The sequence below is a fragment of the Bubalus bubalis genome, chromosome 14 (assembly GCF_019923935.1).
Source record: "Bubalus bubalis isolate 160015118507 breed Murrah chromosome 14, NDDB_SH_1, whole genome shotgun sequence".
In the NCBI taxonomy this organism is placed as follows: Eukaryota; Metazoa; Chordata; class Mammalia; order Artiodactyla; family Bovidae; genus Bubalus; species Bubalus bubalis.
This window is the reverse complement of record NC_059170.1, coordinates 4,923,789-4,943,480: the sequence shown is the minus strand read 5'-3', so window position 1 is coordinate 4,943,480 and position 19,692 is coordinate 4,923,789. Positions and strand designations below refer to the sequence as shown.

General features: G+C 46.0%; 1 protein-coding gene across 3 annotated transcripts in view; it reads left to right on the top strand.

Moving 5' to 3' along the window:
* Positions 1-359: 359 nt before the first annotated feature.
* PTPN1 (protein tyrosine phosphatase non-receptor type 1) overlaps positions 360-19,692 on the top strand; it is a 63,895-nt gene continuing 44,562 nt past the window's right edge. The window contains exons 1-2 of one of the 3 annotated variants that reach the window (XM_044927537.1): positions 432-602; positions 14,945-15,066. Coding sequence is in view for 1 of the 3 variants with exons in the window: in XM_025263292.2 (XP_025119077.1) it covers positions 540-602 (63 nt within the window). In the remaining 2 variants the exon portion in view is untranslated. Of the gene's footprint in view, positions 603-14,944; positions 15,067-19,692 lie in introns of all 3 variants that reach the window. The other 2 variants (XM_025263294.2, XM_025263292.2) reach the window with 2 other exon arrangements.

Sequence of the window (19,692 nt, the reverse complement as noted above, 5' to 3'; positions counted from 1 at the left end):
CCTCCTCCAGCTTTGAGCCCAGAGACTTCGGCCCTGGCGCTGCAGGAAAGAAGCATCACTGCTTCAAGGTCACTTGAATCCAACGCACCGCGTCACTGCGGGCACTCAAGACGCGTGGGCGGGGTGGCGGGGAGGCTGGTAAACCCATGCGCCGTGGGCGGGGCGCCAGGGGTCGCCTAGGCAACGGGCGCGCGCCACGCCCAAGCCCGGAGTCCGGGAAAGGAGAGGGGAACGCGCGCGGCAAGATGTCTGTCCAGGCCCCGCCCCCGGCCCCGCCCCGCGGAAGTGCTCGCCGACACCTACGAGAGCTGATTGGCTCTCCCGGCTGAGGGGCGGAGCTCGTGGCAGCGCGGTGCGTACTTCCGGTTGCCGGGTTGACATGAAGAAGCGGCGGCGGCGGCGGCAGCGGCGGCTGAGGCGGCGGTAGCGACGGAGCCGAGGCTTGCGGCGGGACTCGGGGCGGCGAGCGCGACGCGGCCTAGAGCGGCAGACGGCGCAGTGGGGCCGAGGGAGAGGCGCGGCAGCCGCCCCTGCCCGTCATGGAGATGGAGAAGGAGTTCGAGCAGATCGACAGAGCTGGGAGCTGGGCGGCCATTTACCAGGTGCGGGAGCGCCCCGGAGCGCTGCAGGCCTTTCCTGAGGCCTCGAGAGCCTTCCCCTCACACACACCGCCCCCGGCCCCGGTCTCCTTGTGCGTCCCGCCCTCCGCCTCGGCTCCCGCTGCTTGAGAACCCGATCGGACGGCGGCCGCGGCTGGCGCCCTGTGTCTTTGTCCCCCGGCGGGCCTGCGTCTCTCCCGGGCCTCGCAGCCCCCCGTTGACCCCCCCACTTTCCTCAGGTCCTCCAGCCCCGGCTGACCGACCTCGCGAGCCTGGAAGCCGCCGGCCTCCGCTCTCGGCGCGAAGCCTCCCACCCCGACCCCGCCCCCCTGCCCGGCCACTCTTTGTCCCTTGGGGTGGTGGGCAGAACGCCCCCCGCCCCCCACTTCCCTTCCTAGACCGGACCACCGCGGACTGCCTTCCTTTGTCTCCCCGGGGGGAGAGGGGGACTCCCGCCCTCCCTCTTTTACATTTCCTCTCCCCCTAGTCGCCGCCGTGCTGCGTCGAGTCCCAAGGATGACAGTCCTTTCCCCTTTCCTGTTCATTCATTTGATGGATCTGCATCCGCGTGCCTCTTACCGTGCTAGGCACCGCGGAGGCGCTGGAGGTAGTGTTTGCTGAACGAGACCCGCGAGATCCTATCCACCCCGGTAGCTTAGAGTCGAACGGGGGCAGTCAAACACGTGAACAGATGATTTCAAATGGTGACAGGGGCGACGAAGAAAACAATATCAGCGGGTCGAGAGTGACTTCAGGGGAGAGGGGCTGTCTCAGAGAAGGGGATCAGGGAAGATCTGTCAGACGAAGAGGCATTTGCTCCGTGCGCTCAGCCCTGAGAGGATCAAACTCAAGCGCTTTCCAGCCAGGAGGCCTGTAGCACCCACTCCACTGGGGCCAGAGGGTTACCCCGTGTCAGGCAGGTAGCGCCGGGGGAGGTTAGCGTTGTTACCCTCTCGAAAACAGCATCTTTTCCTCCGGCGAGCATCTGACCCTTTGGTCAGGGTACAGATGATGATGTCTTCCCAGTCCTCATCTCCTTGTGGGCTACGGTGGTTCATGAATAAAAACTTAGGGAGGTGGGGTTTCTCCCATATGTCTGCATCATCAGATAGAAAAGATGAAGAGGTCTGCTTTCAGGAACAGCTAAATCCTGAGAGGAAAATATGTTGCTCCTGATTAAATGTCATTGCGGGGGTTGTGAGGATTAACCAAAACCACACTGGGTATTTTAAATAAGCGATGTACAGAATAGAGAGATGTTGTTACTTGTGTAAAGGGAGAAGGCTGTTTTCGGCTTATAGGCTCAAAAGGCAAATTGTGAGACCCATCAGCTGGTAGTATTAAAATCTATTTTGAGCTCCACTTAAAAAAGAAGAAAGCTTTAAGCAGTTCTTTGGTATGCTCGACTAACAGAAGCCTTTTTTTGGCAGGCTTGGTTTCATGTGGATTTGCATCAAGCTTATTTGACAGGATTCTTTTTACTTGCACTGTAATGTATATTAGCTTCTGATAGACTAATGTTTATAACCACTCTAATCTGTCTAAGTACGGTCGATCAATATATAAAATTTTATTGCATGTCTGGTCTCTGAGTGAGTTGAATGAATTCCACGAGTGACTCAGAATGTGTAGACAAGTTTTCTGCATCAAATTTAATACACTAAAGTGATTTTAAAAGAAAAAATTCTTGGTCTGAAGTGTTGAAGTTGATTATGATGTACCCTGTTTCAAGTAGGGGTGGCCTCTAGGAGTTTTGGAGGAAAATCTTTTATATGGAAACTGACTCAGTTGGCAACAACAAATTCATATTGTAAAAAGCCTTTGGTTGAATTTGATTTGTTTTAGGGCAGAGTGAGAGACCTGCCACCCAAACATTGTTAAAACTGTGTTAAGCAAGCCACTAGCATGGAGCATGGTCTTCAATTAAATTTCCCTCATTGTTTTAAGTTTGTCTACCACCTTGAAGTCCCATGAGTTACATGTTGAGATTTCTCTAGACTCATAATGGATTGCCACATTTCTGGAGGTGGTTTCTTTTATCTTAGAGAATTATCCACTCAGGCTTTCTCACCTTTGCAGTACAGATATTTCTCTTTTACAAAATCGAAATTAGAAGCTCTTTTCCTTCTTATCGTTAAAGGTGTTAACAGCCAACTGTGGCACTTTAAAACAATGTAGAATTCAAATGACCTTGAGTTTAAGGTGGCAGATTTTCCAAAGTATGTGTCAATTTACCGAAACCATTATTCAGAAATTCAAAGAAATGTGTTTATGGTTGGTAGAAAATGGAAGTTAAAAATATTTTGTGTTATGTCACAATGAAGGCAACTTTCTACCAAGCCACTTTGAGCTTGCTTAGTCTATTGTGATTTTTAAAATAATACATAATTTTTGTAAACAAAGCAGTGCAGTTATTTCTCACTATACTAACTTCTAACTAGAACAAAAAGATGTAGAAACTCGGAAACAATGGGAAAAGAACAAAGGATGAAGTAGACTTTTACATGCTGAGGAATGTGGCGGCTTAGGAAACAAATGTTTCAAGCAAAGATTCTGTTTGTCAATTTGATAAAGTGAGTATAACTGGTTTTAGTCGTTAATGCTAATAAACAGCATAGACATTAATAAGCATTTAGGTCTCTAAAAAGTCAGCTCTGAAAGCATGTGCAGATGGCTTTAAAAGTTGTTTTCTATCACTTAAACGGTTGTATGTCTGGTTTGAAAAGTGGAAGTAATACATAGCGGGCCTTGAGTGCTCAAGAGAGAAGAGACAGGGGAAAGGGATTGGTTTTGGAGCTAGAATGAGAAGAGTGGGCTTGAATGAATGAAAATCGGAAAAACTACGCACTTGTAATTTAAAGTTGGGGTCAGGTATTTTCACTATTTCTCTCATCTCTAATTCTTTGATTCTGTGACACTGTTCACTACTTCTCAGTATGAATGATTTGATTGTCTCAGATAAAAGAGGTTGAACAATAGCTTGTGACTCGAAGGCAAGATTTATTCTGTGTTAGAGGCAGGCTTTGTAAAATGGGCCACTCTTCCAATTGACATTTGTTTTTATAGCTGCTTTCATTGTGAAATACGACTTAATGCCTGACTGTGTTAAAACCATGTTATAGCAATAGTCCACTAAAATTCCTTACTGTTCTATACTTTTGTCATTATAGTCTAAGGTGAATATTAAAATTTCCTAATAATTTTTTATATAAATCTATGCTCTTCAGACAAAAACTGTGCTTTGTGCAGAGGAAGAGATCTATATACTATGACTCACTTCAGTTTAAAAAAAAAAAAAGACAAACGGAAATGACATGGAGAGCTTGGGAAGCCCTCGTCATCTTGAGTGATCCATTAGATCTAAATGTTCTCTTGTAGCCCTGGTTTGAGTGCAGTAAATTTAGGTGTCTGATCCCCACTTTGGAAACATGCAAAGGCACTTGTAATTGTCTGGACTCCTCTTAGATTAACAGGGGGCACAAGTAGAAATAGTGAAAGGAAGAATGTTTTGCTGTCATTATTTGTTTGACATCACTGACGTATTTATAGGAATACTTTGGTTCTTTTGGAAGTACATCATAAACCATACCAGATGGTTCTAAAAAGTCAGCTGGCAGATAATGTGTGTGCGCGCACACGCGCACGTATGTGCTTAGTCGTGTCCAACTCTGTGCGACCCCATGGACTGTATCCCTCCAGTAATGCAGGGATTTTCAGTTACCTACCATTGGGCTCCAAGGTCTCTCCAGTACATTTTGCATTTTAGCACAAATAGCTCTCCCAAATCTATTTTTTTTTTTTAATTCTGGTATTGAGTAACGTAATTAATGTATATTGAATTTCATGATAAATCTTTAAATTTCCTGTAGGGTTTTTTTTCAGTCTCTAAACGGCTGAAATAACTGTGTCCGTCCCATGCCTTCCCCCCGCCTCGCCTTTTTTCTTTTTTTGAGTTGTCCGTTTTTTGATCATTTAGATCGCGGAGTCCTTTTGGCAGTTTTCGTCCAATGCTGTGCTCTTAATGGCATGCATTTTCCATCAGCCTACCTGACGGCGTGTGAGTTTTGCTCAAGCTGGCACCCCTCCCTACAGTGTTTCTGTGAATTCATTCATGGTAACGGGCTAATACTGACTGCAGAGAGGCTGGGCATGTTTCCTTGTGCTGGGAACAATGGGAAGTCCAGCTGGGTCTTTGTGTCCAAGACAGTGGAGTTTGGTACCAGTCATTGGGTGCACGTTTTGAATATCCAAGAGTGCTGAGAACTTTGCAGTGGTTCTAGATTGTTCTGCCACATCTCATTGACTGATCACCATGACATGCTTCCTACCATCCATTGGTCTCAGTTCTCAGATTTTGCCTATGCTGCTACCATTTCTGGTTTCACATGACAGAAATTAGTGAAACCAGAAACATACTAATAAGGTCCCTCAACAATCTCTCCACATCTTCCCCCGCCCTACCGGATGTAGTCTTCACATTGTCTCTAGAGTAATTGTGTTAAAAACAGACCTGAGCCTGTCCCTCCTCTGTTTACTTCTACGCTGTCGTTTATCTGTGAGGTCCAGACTCCTTGGCGTGGCAGCCAGGCTCCAGCCTTCCCCTCCCTCCCACATACCTTTTATTCTGGCCACCCTGGAAGGTGCCGTCTTCTCAGACACCCTTCTCTCTCATTAGGAACAGCTAAATCCTGTGAGGAAAATATGTTGACACCCTTCTCTCTGTCCCTTGGCTCAGCACTCTGTTTAGGCTGCCAGTCCCACTCTTTCTGGCTCAGACACATGCCCCTCACACTAGATTTTGGCCTTCTCATTTGTCTGCATCTGTACACCTTCACACCCATCTCTCTCGAAGCCCCGTGCTCTCACTGGAGTGGTTTCTTTGTATCTGGGCTCATCTCCTGTAGAGTCCAAGCTATGGAAGTCAGCTCATCCATCTTTCTCATTCATCTTGGTGTGCTTTGCACCGGCCACAGAGTGCCTTAAGAAATGTTGGGGTTGAATGGGTTGTCATCACTTTGCTCTGGGCCCTGACAATAGACGAGTCATGGTTCCCATCTCACATTCTCTGGGAGGAGGAATGGTAGACACACACATTAATAGATTAGCCTGTGTTGGTACTGATAGCAGAGCCACGCAGAGAAAACCAGCACGGTGGGAGCCATGGCTTGATGAGGCACTTTGGTCCTGCCCACTGTGGTGGCTTGGAAGAAAAGCTTGGGTTCTTACCCAGTAGGAGTTCACACCACCAGTGTGTTTCACAGGAACTTTCAGTTTAACAACAGATTTGTCATTGGCCTGGGGTGAACTTAATAGGAAACTTGGAGGTAGTATATTTGTCTCTCTAAAAATTTTTGAATTACTCTCTTCTCATCACTCTTGACTTATTCTCACATGCCTTCTAGAAGGGCTTCACATGTACCTGGTTTGTAAAATATGTTTTGACTGTGGTGGGATTAAAAATATGGTTCTCCATAAAGCAACCCTTTTAAAATCTGTGATTTTTCTTTTTTTTCCCCAAAGTATTAAAGGCAAACATATTTGGCCTTTGATCAGACCACACTTCTGGCCAAGAGAGTAGTTGAATCTTTTGCTTTTTCTCTAGTCAGTTCTAACACTAACTAGGCTGACGGGGTCCCTTCCCTGCTTTGAGCTTCAGTCCAGTCCCTTCCTTTGTAAAAATAATCCTCGACCTAACTGACCGCTAAGTTCTCATCAAGTAATAAAAGTCTTTAATGTACTCACAAAGAGAGTTGAATGTTCTTGAAGTAATCCTTGTAAACACTGCAGTGGTTACTCAGTTTTGTAAGGTGTGTGGGTGTCAGTGGATACAATTAGGCTCAAAAATGCATGAAAGTTTTGTGAGTATAGTTCAAGATTCAAAAGAATTGAAGCTTTTTTCCCCAAGAGGTATTGAAACCTTTTTAATAAGTGGGCTTCCTTGGTTCAGTAATGTGGGAAAATGAGTGGCACTGACATGTGAGCTACGCTTGCAATGTTTCTCGAAGTAGCAATTGGTGGTTTTTCCTGTAAAGATAGAGGAACTGATTCTTGAGAATTTACGAAAGACTCAGCCCCGGCTAGGCACACGAAGAGTCGCTGCCCTGTATGTTGTACTTTTAGAAAGAAACCTACATCTGGTCTAAATTCATTTGAAGAGTATGTTAGTATACACAGCTGCCATGTTTGCGAACAAAGTACCTGAGGCTCCAGCATTTGAGAAAGAATGCTTCACTTTGGGCTTCAGGGTTGCCTAACAGCCGCCCTCCCCTTTCTCAAGGCAGCTTGATGTAATCACAAGTGACTTACTGACAGCCTGTAAATTCTGAATGTCTGAAAGCTAGGAACAAGACCATTTCCCACGTAAGATCTTTTCTTTACCGAAATAAATAGCCAAAGGAAAATCAAGCGCACACACAGACACTCCCCCCGCCCCCATCAATCAGTCTTGAGACTGTGGTGCAAGTCACACTGCAGATAAAAATAACTACTGATACATGATTTTCAGTTTTCTTCTTTTTAAATTTGTGACCTGATTTAATTTGCAGTTCCAAATGCTTATGATTCTACCCAGGCTGTATGTAAAGTTTTACGGGTGGTTGTTGTGGTTTACTCACTAAGTCGTGTCTGACTCTTTGTGACTCTAGACCATAGCCCGCCAGACTCCTCTGTCCATGGGATTCTCCAGGCAAGAGTACTGGAGTGGGTTGCCATTTCTTTCTCCAAAAGTTTTATGGATACCCCATGGTAATTAGATTTAGTACTTAAGGAGTTCTGCAGCACAGAATCACACAGTCAACATGGCTTATTAGCAAAGGGACCCTTAAGGATTGTATTTTTCTCGGAAAAATACACATATTCCCTACTACTCTTAATCTAGTACTGTGCCAGGAAATTGTGAGTCCTTATTGAAGAAGGTTAACCACTTGTTGAAGCAAACCTTTGGGCCCAAGTAACCTTGTGTCCTGGGCTCTTTTACTTTCAGAGCAGTCTTCCCAAAGACGGAGTGAGGCATGCTTTCTTTGACAGATGAAGAAGGAAAAGCCTCAGTTGTGTTTGTGGCTTTTGTGGGCCAGCAGCACGACTTGCAAAGATAAGATGAGCATGGCAAAACTAGGGCTCCAAGACTGCGCTTTTCTGGTTTATTAGTGATTGGAGAGGGAAAACTCTCCCTTATAAGCTCTATTACTCTGTTATTAAATGTTCTCCCCCCTGACTTTTTTCTTCTCACCTAATGGCTTTGTTATTGGTACAACTCTTCCTTTTGAAGAATCACATTTAAAAATTGCCACACTGAGTCCCAGGGAACAGCTTAGCTAATTTTTATTCTGATGAGTACTGATTACTCAGAGAATTATGCACTGCTGTGAATTGCTTACAGGAAGGTGAACATCAAGTAATCACTCCAAATAGTTGGAGTTCTCTGAAGAACAGGGGGTCACTTAAAAATGTCTGCACATGAAATCACTTCTGAATATAACTTCACTCAGGAGAACAAATAGGCAAGCTGCATTTGTCATAATAGGGCAAATTAGCTTTAAATTCCTTTGGTGGTTAAACATTTGTCGCTGTTATATTTATCTCTCTTAGACCTTGTATTGCTTCACTATTCAGAGTCAGGCCTGAGTTTGCTTCTGCAGGGATAAAGGTGAAGTATGCTTCAGTGGCTAGTCAATATTTGTGTGGCCTTCGCACAGAGAGAAGAGGCCTCTCAGAAGATATTCAGAGGTGTATTGGAGGGAGTTTTGTTTTTTGTTGTTCTTGTTCTGCTTTATTTTTATCCTAATTTGAACTGTTTCTTGACAGCATCTTAGAGTTGAGCGTCGCCAGTGTTTTTCTCTGTCATGTGGATGTGCTGTGTATGTGTAGTTGCTCAGTCGTGTCTGACTCTTGGCGACCCTGTGGACTGTAGCCCACTAGGCTCCTCTGTCCATGGGGATTCTCCAGGCAAGAATACTGGAGTGGGTTGCCATGCCCTCCTCCAGGGGATCTTTCCAACCCAGGGATCAAACCCAGGTCTCCCACATTGCAGACAGCTCCTTTACTGTCTTAGCCACCAGGCAAGCCCAAGAATACTAGAGTGGGTAGCCTGTCCCTTCTCCAGGGGATCTTCCCAGCCTGGATGCCACTTCTTGGATCTTCCCCTACTGCCTGGATGCCACTTCCTTATTGCCAGGGTCTTTCAGATCATCATCCTAAGAGGTGGGGTGAAGGGGTGAAGCAGAGTGGTGCAAGATCAGGAAGTTGCATTAAGCCCCATCGGGTTGACAGGCGCAAAGCCCATCTCTGGAGCAACCCTCAGTGCACGGGGTGAGGTGGCCGTGCTGGAGGGCCAGCCAGGCCACATGTCTCTTGACTGTTGGTTGAGAATCCACATCCCCAGGATGTGTGCTGTGCTCTCAGGGGCCCTTCATGTGCCTATCATGGTACTGTTTCTAGGTGTATTTAAATACTCCTTCATGTCCTGCTGACAGTTTTTCTTAATGCATCCTAGGAATATTAGTGCCATTAGCAGAGTTTTATCTCATCTATTCTCATCATAGTATCCAGGTCTGCTCCTGTGCCTTGGTTTCCTACTTACTGGTAAGAATGTTTTTGATAATTTTAGTAGTAGTTTTGAAGAATGCACAGTAGCAGTTGGTAAGTTTTATGCTCATCTTTTCTTAACCACTTGTTTCCATCCTTTTTGAGCTTGAACTTGCCGCCGAAAACTTACCAAAACGTAGTCATCACTCAGAATAACTGTAAAAAAAAATAGTTGAAGTTTAACAAACTGGTACCTCCTCCCCTCCCCCGGCCAGGAACCCATATTTGTCAACTAAGCTTCCTTTTGCAACATGTTCCACTACTTGTTATTGTTTCCCAACAGACTTTGTTCATTGGAGGACGATGTTCCTTTTGAACGTAAGAGATAAATGGCTGGAGGAGATGGAGGCAAGGTTTGGTTTGCAGTAGGAGCCTGGTGTGTCCGTGGCTCTTTATGTGAAGTGCAGCTGGAGATGGGTGTGGTCCATCATCTAAAATTTCCTATCTTCAGTTTGAGGAGGTGGTTACCCTTCTAACCACTGAAGAGCTGCACAGTACATGCTATTTTATTTACAGGGCGAAACTTGGCTCTAGTGGTTTCCCCTGTACTTGCCTTCAAAGTAATAAAATGTCATTCTTTGGTAATGTTTCCACGTCAGGTCCACTTTAGAAGGAAGAAAGGATACAGCTGAAGTTAAAGGATTCAATTGGCATCACTCCTTTAGTTTTATAAATGCTTTTAATGTTTGATTTTTGTAGGTTGATCATAAGGAAGTGATAAGTGTGTTAGGTTATTTGTGGTTTGAGCTAATTTTAGTCTCCTGTTCACAGCTTGCTTTGTATCCTCTGACATTAAAACATGCTTTCTTAGAAAGACAAATTTTGAATGTAGGACTCAGTCTATATTCTGCACTTGGCTACATTTCAAAAGCATATTTTTCTCAGTACTTTGGTAGCTGGACACTTTGAAGCATAGCAGCTTTCTTTTAAAATCATCGATTCCTTTGCTGAGTTAATGTCTGTCCTTTTCCAGCAGGTCAATTAGATTCTTTCCTCCAGGCGTGGAACTGTTGCTCCAGGACAGCAGCTAAGAGGGTATTTTTAAAAAGAGTCTGTCTGATCCTGGGATGTAACTGTGCATAGGAAACCTTTCCCACCCTGTCCCCTTCATTAATGGAGCCTGTACTCCTAAAGACTGGGCTTTTGTCTCTTTCCAGTACTGGTTAGGTTCACACAGGAGTTTTGATTCAAAGCATTAGTTCCAAGCTGCCCTGCTCCCCACCCTTAAGGAACCACCCTGATATACCTAACCCAGGGACTTGTGAGGTGATGGAAGGGAGATCATGGGGTTTGGGTTCTGGGTCTGCCTTCAACTATTGTGGGACCTCAAAGGAGTTAACATTCAGGATCAGGAAAAATGTAGTGATTAGACCAGATAACCTTACAGCATGACTGGAATCTAACAATCTGCACCTCCGTGGTCAGATTAGGAGCCAGGAGAGTGGGACAACTTTGCTGGGAAAAGCGGGGCTTCATGTCCTACGGCTGCTAGATTCAGGAGCCTTCTGTGTTCCGTGCTCCCCCCTTATCTAACAGTGAGACAGAACTTCAAATTTTCATATTAGCTCAAATCAAAACTCAAAGACCTCATTATGTCTTTAAAAATAAAGAACGCACTCTATGTAGGCATAAATTGATTATTTTATAAAATGACCCACTGCCACGCTGACGAATGCAGTTTCTTCTGAAATCCTTCTCATGTCTAAAGAGGATTATTAGATTTTTGTAATTGGACTAATATTTCCCATTCAAGGGAGAAACACACGGTCTGATCCATGTTCTGCGCTCATTCATAATGAAACCCGGCATAGCTAACATTTACTGAAGTCTGCTGTATGCCCCAGGCACTGGGCAAAGCACTTTACATGCAGTGCCACTTATTACACACCATAAATTGGTCTTTAATAGCAGGAAATGCTTTAGGAGGACAATTAGGTGTCAGAGCGTCTATGTTCTTCCCTGCCTGAGGTCTCCCGTGTCCTAGATCCAGCTTTACAACGACCTGGTGGCCGTGCTCACACCGACGCACCACTGCAGGCAGGGGATTGTGCTGTGCCTCCTGGGCGATCAGCACCTGGAAAGAGAAGGTCAAGATTGGGACCACTGTCCGTATTTCTGACCTGTTACTCGGTCACGAGGTGACCACCCAGTTATATTGGACTTGGTCCACACAGTGTTTTAAAAACAAGAGGAGCTTGAACTTTTGTCGTTGTTGGTAAATCAGGAGGAATCACATACAAATCTGGGTTTCTGACTTCTCTTGAAAATCATCTGCAGATCATACGGTCTGAACCCAGCGTGATAGTGGTCTGGTGGGCCCAGGGGCACCACTCCTGCTAACTCCACACTAGTAATCTAACACTAGTAAATGTGTATCCTTCATTTACCACAGCTCTCCAGTGGGTCAGCCTGTCCTCTCTTGTATGAACTACCCAGCCCTTGGACCCTTGGATTTGAGCCTCTACTCCAGGCTGGGTTTTTTCCTTAGAGTTTGCTATCAGCATTAGAATTAAGATGATTTTTAAGATGATGTTTCCGCTTGTAAGTAGTTAGTGCTGTCATTAGATAAAATCAGAGCCTGAGATGTGGTGGCTGGTGTCAAAGTGCCCGAGGGCGGGCCCTTAAGCAGGGCTGCTTTCCTCCCTGCCCTTCCCCTCCCTCTCATCCTCTGCCCCCTTCTGCTATTTTGAGGAAGCTGGGAGCTGCCGCCATGTTTTTCCACCTCGAGCAACTGAGTGTGACTATATTTTTGTCCCATGTTCAATTATTTCCATGAACTATTTTTGATGATCAACTTGGAAATTAAATTGGATAGTCCATGTGGGACTTGATAAGAAGTCATTAAAAAGCAAATGACTTGCCCAAATGTATTTGCACTGAGAAATCTAAGAACTAAGGTTTTTAATGACTTGCTTTGTGACCTGGTTAGGAATGATACCATTTGTTTTGGGTCTCAATTCATGAAGTTTCTTTCTCTACCTTGTATACTCTAGCAAGAGATGAAAAAAATGATAGCCATGATAAGAAAATATATATATATATATAACAAAGACTAGATGTGAGAGGTCTCTATACCTGTTTAGCAACAGAAGTTCATATTTTATTGTAAGAGATGCTGTTTCTTTGATCTCTCTCGAACATCTGTTCTTCCGTAGAGCTGTGTTCTATGTAATAAGTCAGAACAAGCAATAGAGGGGAATCCCTGGTGGCCCAGTGGTTAGGACTTGTGCTTTCACCCCCCACTGACGTGGGTTCAGTCCCTGGTCAGGGAACTAAGATCTTGCAGGCTGCATGGCGCAGCCAAAAATAAATGCATTTATTAGTTAAAAATAAAGGTTTTTTAATAAGTACAAGCACTAGGTAGGGCAGATTCTTTACCATTATAAAACAATCAGGATCTTTGTTCTAGGGTTTATACGTTTTCCCTTCCTAAAGCTGAATCCCAGAAGGACAGAACTGACTCAGTGTTCCAACAGCCCTGAATCTGTGACATGATGGCACTGCTCATTTAATACTTTTTTGTATGCGTGCAGTTAAAGTCAATAACTGAAGATCAGTTTCTCCATGAAGCTTTTAGCTACCCTTTATTTCCTCTTCTGTTCTCTAGTTGCACACTCCTCTCAGGCAGAGCCCATTCACTCATTCAAGTATGTGAGCTAGGTGCCAGGCTCTGGGAGGCAGTGAGGATAAGTGGTGCGCGAGAAAGACACAGTCGGTCCTTGCTCTTAAGAAGCTTAGCAGTGCAGCTAGCGCTGGCCGAAGAGAGACAATCCCAGTTCAGTAATGAGAGCACTCTTGGCATAGGCCTGGGCCCTGGGGCATTCAGGAGAAGGAACGGCAGGCAGAGGCGCTCTCTGGAGAAACAGTTTATATGCGTCACATCTGGGCTTCCCTGGCGCCTCAGTGGCCAAGAATCCACCTGCCAGTGCCAGAGACACAGGTTCGATCCCTGATCAGGGAGGATCCCCCATCCCCGGGAGGATCCTCCATGCCCCGGAGCACCTAAGCCCGTACACCACAACCACTGAGCCTGCGCTGTGGAGCCAGGAACCGCACCTTCCGAAGCCTGAGTGCGCTACAACCTGTGCATCGCAGCGACAGCAGCCGCCGCGGCAAGAAGCCCTGCAGACATTCTGCAGTCTGTACAGAAAACAGCGTTACATTTTAACATGTAAAGTCGTTTTTAAAAGACTCTTTAAATATAAACTTGACTCACTAAGAGCAAATTGAAAATATGTGGCTATCCCCCTGATTTGCAGATGATACTTTAAGAATAAAGGTCTCATTTATTCATTGTGAACTTTAAAGGATATTTTTAATGGTGTTGGCCAGCTCATGCCATTATGTGGTCTGTGTTAGCGGTTCTCTATAAATAGATGGCTTTGTTTGAGTGATTCTTTCATGTCTAGTACTTTGTAAAATAAGTTTGCCGATAATTTATCCTAGATTCAAATGACTAAGCGATGGGCTTTAATTCTTAGGCATTTTAACATTTTGGATATGATTACAGATTCTGAGACTTTATGATTACTTAAATTTAAACATACAAATTACCATCTTGAGCAATTCTGAATGAGTTGCTGAATGTTGTCTGTTTTCCATTCACATACTTACTAAACTCATTCCTTGCTGTGTAGGAACAGTCAGAATTAGATATCTGCAAACCATTAAGGTTGTGAAACATCTATTTTTCCCTTTTTCTAATTCTGGCTATGAAGATCATGTATCAGAGTAACACTGGATTTTATTTTTTAAAGAATAATTGTTGATTACTAGTTGTCAGAGATTTGAAAAGGGGAGAGTTTTTCTTACTAATGGGCGATGAAGTAGAGTAAAGCAGGCTTTGACTAATTTTCTTTTAATAGTGAAGGAGGATGTTTACGTGTGCTTTTGGTTTTGTTTGTCCTCCTTCCAGTTGTATTTTGGAGCCACCTGCATGTCACTGGATGGATGTACTATAGAACATCCATAGCAGGAGACGCATGGAGTAGAAAACCACTAGTTCACAGGCCTTTCGCAGAACCACTAAGCACAGCAGTTAAACGGGCAGAATATCGCCAGGCGTGGAGTGAGGGAACAGCTATTTTAAGATGGAAGTGGATAGGAAAGCATCATAAAAATAGACCTTCAATAGAAGTCCAAACTCTGGACAAGACTCCATTTCGTTGATTTTGCTGTGTCTTTAGATTTACTGAAGACAGTGAGAACAGTTAGGGCTGGAAGGGAGGTGTAGGTGGGGGGGTATATCTTAGAGAGGACCCCAGCAGGGATTCATCTCCTAGTCAGTAAATCGCCTTTGGGGACTGGTTTAATTACTCGCCTGCATTGTGTTGCTTATGTTTTAAGTAGGCCCCTCTGCATCCCTCCATCCCCCCTAATTTTCCTGGCTCCCAGCGTGTCCTCTGTCCCACGGCTGCGGTCCGTGCGGACCACGTCAGTGTTCGCTAGGGCCGGCCTCCTGCCATCCTCACCTTGTAGGGTTCGTGTCTCTCCTTTCGGTCCGACTCCCATAGGCATGCTCTGGCCCTTAGGGTCATCTCTGTCTTTGCTGTCTCGTTAGACTTAGACCTTCCACTCTCCGGTCACAGCACCCTGTGCCTCCACACCCCCCCCTCAGTTACTTCCCTCCTCTGGGTTTACTCCTTCAGCCAGATTTTCAGCTGCTCGTTTCCAGCCCAAGCCCGCTTCCCTCCTTAGGCAGTGGTCAGTCCCCTGAAATGCTGCCTCTTTAGTATTGCCACCGCCCGTCTTCTTGCCCTCAGCACACCTGACCAGCTCCACTCTGGACCAAGCCAGCCACCTGCTCGTCTTTCCCTGGGCCCCTGCTCCTAAGTGCTGCTGGAGAAAATCTTCCACTTGTGCAGATGGACCCCCTAGGAATCTGGTCAGTAACCTCAGATCTGTCTCCCCCAGCTCCTGGCTGTCAGGTCTGAAGTTTGCCAGCCATCCTTCAAGCCTTATTTCTCTTGACGGGAAAAAGGAGCTTTTGTTCCTAAGACAGCCCTTATATCTGTGCTCTCCACGCCTTTCCATCCTGCCTCTGCAAGGTGTCTTGTTCTGACAGCTTTGTGACACTTAGGTGTGTGTCCTTAGCCCTCTGTCTATTTTGCCATCTTTTTTGAACCACTTAAACATTGCACGCTTTCTCTGGCAGCAGCTCCCGCACCATCAGCGCTTCCCAATTGAAATGTTTGAAATAAATAGGTCGCTGTGTCCATTGTTCACCTCCTGGTCACTCCCCGACCCGGGGAAGCTACGCCCCACCCTGCCACACCATGAAAATAATTGTTCACAAGGCCACTGTTCGCTTCCTTGTTGCTAAATCCAACGGATTCTTTGCATCCTTATCATAACAGCACTTAACACGGTCGACCCGTTTGCTTCTTGAATATTCTGTAACCGCAGTCTCCACCGCGCTCCTTTCCTCTCCCTTTCCCTTATGTCTCCTCCCTTTCTAGCTGGTTAGTCCCAGCCGCCCTCCTGCGCTCCTGGGCTCCTCTGCTGGGGGAGCCCCCGTGCGTCCTCCCACACTGCTGCTTTCATCCGCCTCTCTGTTCTTCGCTGTTTCAGGTGTTCACCCAGAAGTCGTAACAGCCCCTGAATTCAGAGTGGCTCCCAGACGGCCTTGGAGTCAGGCACAGCTTCCAGAATGAGCTTCACTCCTGAAACGTCAGCTCGCTGTCCCCCACAGGGCCTTTGTGTCTGCTGTTTGGTCTGCCTGGAACATTCTCCCTCACCAAGTCTTGTTCTGCCTTCCAGTGCCAGCGTGGGCATCTCAGGAGGCTTTCTCAGACTTCCCCGACTCCCCCATCCCTGTACTTCCGCTTCCACAGCGCTCTGTGTGGTGAGACTGCAATGACACCCATTGTCCTGTAATTGCCTGTTTGCGTACGTATCGCCTGCTGACCCGTCTTAGAAGTCTTCAAAAGGGCAGGACTGGCGGGATTGCTTTTGTTTGAGTCATTTCTGTCCCTTAGTACCCGGTATGGTGCCGGGCACATAAAAGAACCTAATACGTAGTTCCTGCCTGAGTCGATGAGCTGTGCTCTTTGGGTCCGTGAACTGGAGACTGGTTGATAGGGAGGCATTGACTTGGCATTTACGCGTTGTGCAGACCATGTGTTACCGACCCACCGTCGGTTTAGCACACACTTTGTTTTCTCTCTGACCTTTGAGAATGTGTGTGAAGCCACCCCCTGCTCCACTGAGATGAGAAGCCCTTCTGAGCCGGATCCGCGTCGAATTCTTGGTGTCCCTCTGTGCGCTGCATGTAGGGGGGCTTCGTTCCAGTGGTCCGCATCTCAGGTAGATAGACACAGACACACGTAAATACACCCGCCGGAACTGGGTCTCGCCTGTAAACCGCCTTTGTCCTCCTCAGCAGGTCCTGCCTCGGGCGGTGCACAGCCCTCGCCGCTCGGGAGGGGCCTTTGCCCTGTGGCTTTTCAGTCCCGCGTGCTGGCCAAGTACGAGCGACGTCAGCCGGAGGGGGGGGGAGTCTTCCCTCATTGAAACTCCTTAGGTTTGATAGCTGCGACTGACCAGTGCTGACAGGAAATAGAGGCATTTCTTGAAAGCCAGAGTTGTCCACTTACAGGATGCAGAGCTCCTATTAGCATATGATTTTGTGGTTGGTTTGGTGCTCCTCTATAAAAGTAAAGAATTGGGCAAAAATGGGAGCAGCGTGCTTGGGTCTCTAAAGTTAGATCCTTTTTCCTAAGTAATTTGCCTTTAGAGTTTCATTTGTTTGGAATTTCCTGAGATTTTGATCTTGCCAGAAAATTTCCAGCAAAACAAAATTCTGGGCAGGTGAAGAATTTGCATGTGAAACGAAATCATTGTTGTTTTTTTTTTTTAACTCTTTTCTTAACATATTATCCTTGGTTCAACCCTGAAGGTTATTCTGTTTTTTGTGACTCTCAACTTTTCCCTCATCTTCTGGTTCTTTCGAAAGGAGTGGTATTGTTTGAATGGAGGAGAGGAATAAAAATAAACGTAAAGGCCTTATTCTTGCCTAGGCAGGCTTCGCTTTACGGCTTGGAGCGGAATGACGTGTCTAATCTGGTGAAGAAGGGGTGTTCTGGATTGGTTTGGCTTCTTGTTGGATTTTATTTTTTTTTTGAAGGTTTGTCTTTTAAACTGGGATGTTTATGTGAATGTAATCAAATGTGTATCAACACCCTTAGTTTCACAGTTGGCGTCACACATTTCTGTTACCTGCATTAAACACAAGTCATTGTGGTGAATGGTGTGAGGCAGGGTTGTTTTTTCAAATGAACCGAGGCCTGGCATGATTAAGTGGTCGTAAAGCAGACTTGTGACCAGAGAGTTCTTGTCTTCCTGGTCCAGCGCCCTTTCGTCCAGATGTGCGCCTTTCCCGGAGCCCGGGGATGCCTTCTGTCAGAGCAGCGGAGTAGAGGTTTCCCGTTGGGACTGCTGCACTCTCCTGCCTTCAACCTGCTAACCTTTGAACCCTCATTGCTCCTTACAGAAATTGTTTTTCTACATGAAAGTACCTTTAAACAAGTTTGAAGGCCAGAGGTAGACCAGTTGAGAACAAAGTCGAAATAGCATTAAAGCCAGAGCTGTTGGCAGAAGTCTTGTAAAATGTGTTGAAGATGGTTATGGGAAGCAGGAAGCATTTCTATCCCAATAGGTTGGGTTCAGGCATACTAACACAGTCCCGGGTTGTAGTCTCCGTTACCAAGTCCCCACTCAGCATCCCATTCTTTGTCTTGTTTCCCCCTTCCTTGCTTCTCCTTCTCACCAGCCTCTTCCCCCAAGGCCACCACAGCCACCGGTAGCAATTAGCCCCATGTTGGATCTCGAGGCTGCTTCCCTGAGGACACGGGGACAGTGGCGTTGGCTATGGGCGTCGGAACCAAGCTCTGCGGGTTCTCGCGCTGTGGCATTGGGACATTTGACTGGCTGCAAACTAGCAACAAATGATACTTCCACCATTTACTCTGTAGTTGTTTTCTGCCTCTGTGTTTAGGGCCGGTTGAAGAGGATGGATGATAGAAGCAAGCCTGTGTTAGGCTTGCCTAAGCAAGCCTGCAGCACTGTGGAGAAGGAAATGGCACCCCACTCCAGTGTTCTTGCCTGGAGAATCCCATGGACAGAGGAGCCTGGCGGGCTACAGTCCACGGGGTCGCAAAGAGTCGGGCACGACCGAGCGGCTTCACTTTCACTTTCAGCAGATTGGGAGAGGTGTTTATGAACAGCCGGAAAGCTGGGTGCAGCAGCCTGTAACAGAACAGGCTCCGAGTGGCCAAGTTCGGTGTCCACAGGTTTTGTTTTTTGTCTGAGTTTTAATCTCCCTGTTTTGTCTTTTTTAAATTGACAGGCCTCAGATAAAAAGCTGTGGGCGGTCTCATGTGTCGTGGAGTACCTGGGTGTGAGGCTCAAAGTTTATGACTGCCCGGAGCGTCCCTTAAATCTTACTTGGGTCAGTTCACGGGAACAGTGTTCAGATGGGCTTTTCCGGCTGGCAGATTCTAGAACGGTAACCAAGCATGAAAGTACAGACAGTCCCTAATATGTAAACGTGTCCAGTACAGAAGGTGGAAAGTTCATTGTTCGTGACACAGAACGTTGTTTCTATGGAATCAATGTGGTGGTTAAGGTCCAGACTTACCCTGGTACCTATTTAATCTGTAGTATCCCTGAAGTGCCCATATTAATATGTGCTTTTCCCGTACAATTATTATATATGATGATTACTATATATAATATTTAATATTATGCGTAATAGTGATTTTATTAATAAAAACCATTCCGGGTTCCATCTGGGAGGTAGAGTGTGTGTGTGTGTGTGTCTCTGGGGGAGGGGTGGGATGGGTGTGTATTAACGTATCCTGTTCTCATGCAGCCTTGGCACTGGAAGTAGTTTTTCTCCTCCCCTCCAGGTAAGTGTGGACTCCCATGGATTTTAGGGGAGAGGCTGGATTCAGGGATGCAGGGGGTAGACCGGAGCTTGAGGAATTGATGAGGCTGGTGCTTCTGGGGCTGGAGAACAGTGGCAGCTACCGCAGCACTTCTCGGGCCGGCCAGCTCTTCATTGTCTTCTGGGGTCTCCAGACATTGGCCCTTTTTCCTTGGTTACCTTTTTTTTTTGCTTGGACCAGGATTTTTGCTTCTGATCTGCACCTGAATTTCCTATCCGAGGCTCCTGTTTTTGAGATAAATATGTAGTCTTTTTGAGGTTTTCAAAATCAAATGTTGTAGCAGAGTTGTCACCTGTTAATTTTGCTGTGAGAAATTGTGGAATCCCAGGTGACCAAACTGTATAAACTATACCTGTATTTCAAGTTCATTCTCCCCTGACGTTTATCACATTGCAGAAAAGAAGAGCTTTTATAGTTAATACTGAAACATTTCCCTTGATTATATTTCTTATTTAAGACTTGTTTTCAGGTAAGACCTTTTCATGACTGTACATGAAGCTGTACAACGCACTTCCTACGTAAACCTTTGGAAACTGTCCACAGAGTCCAAGATGAGTCCCGCA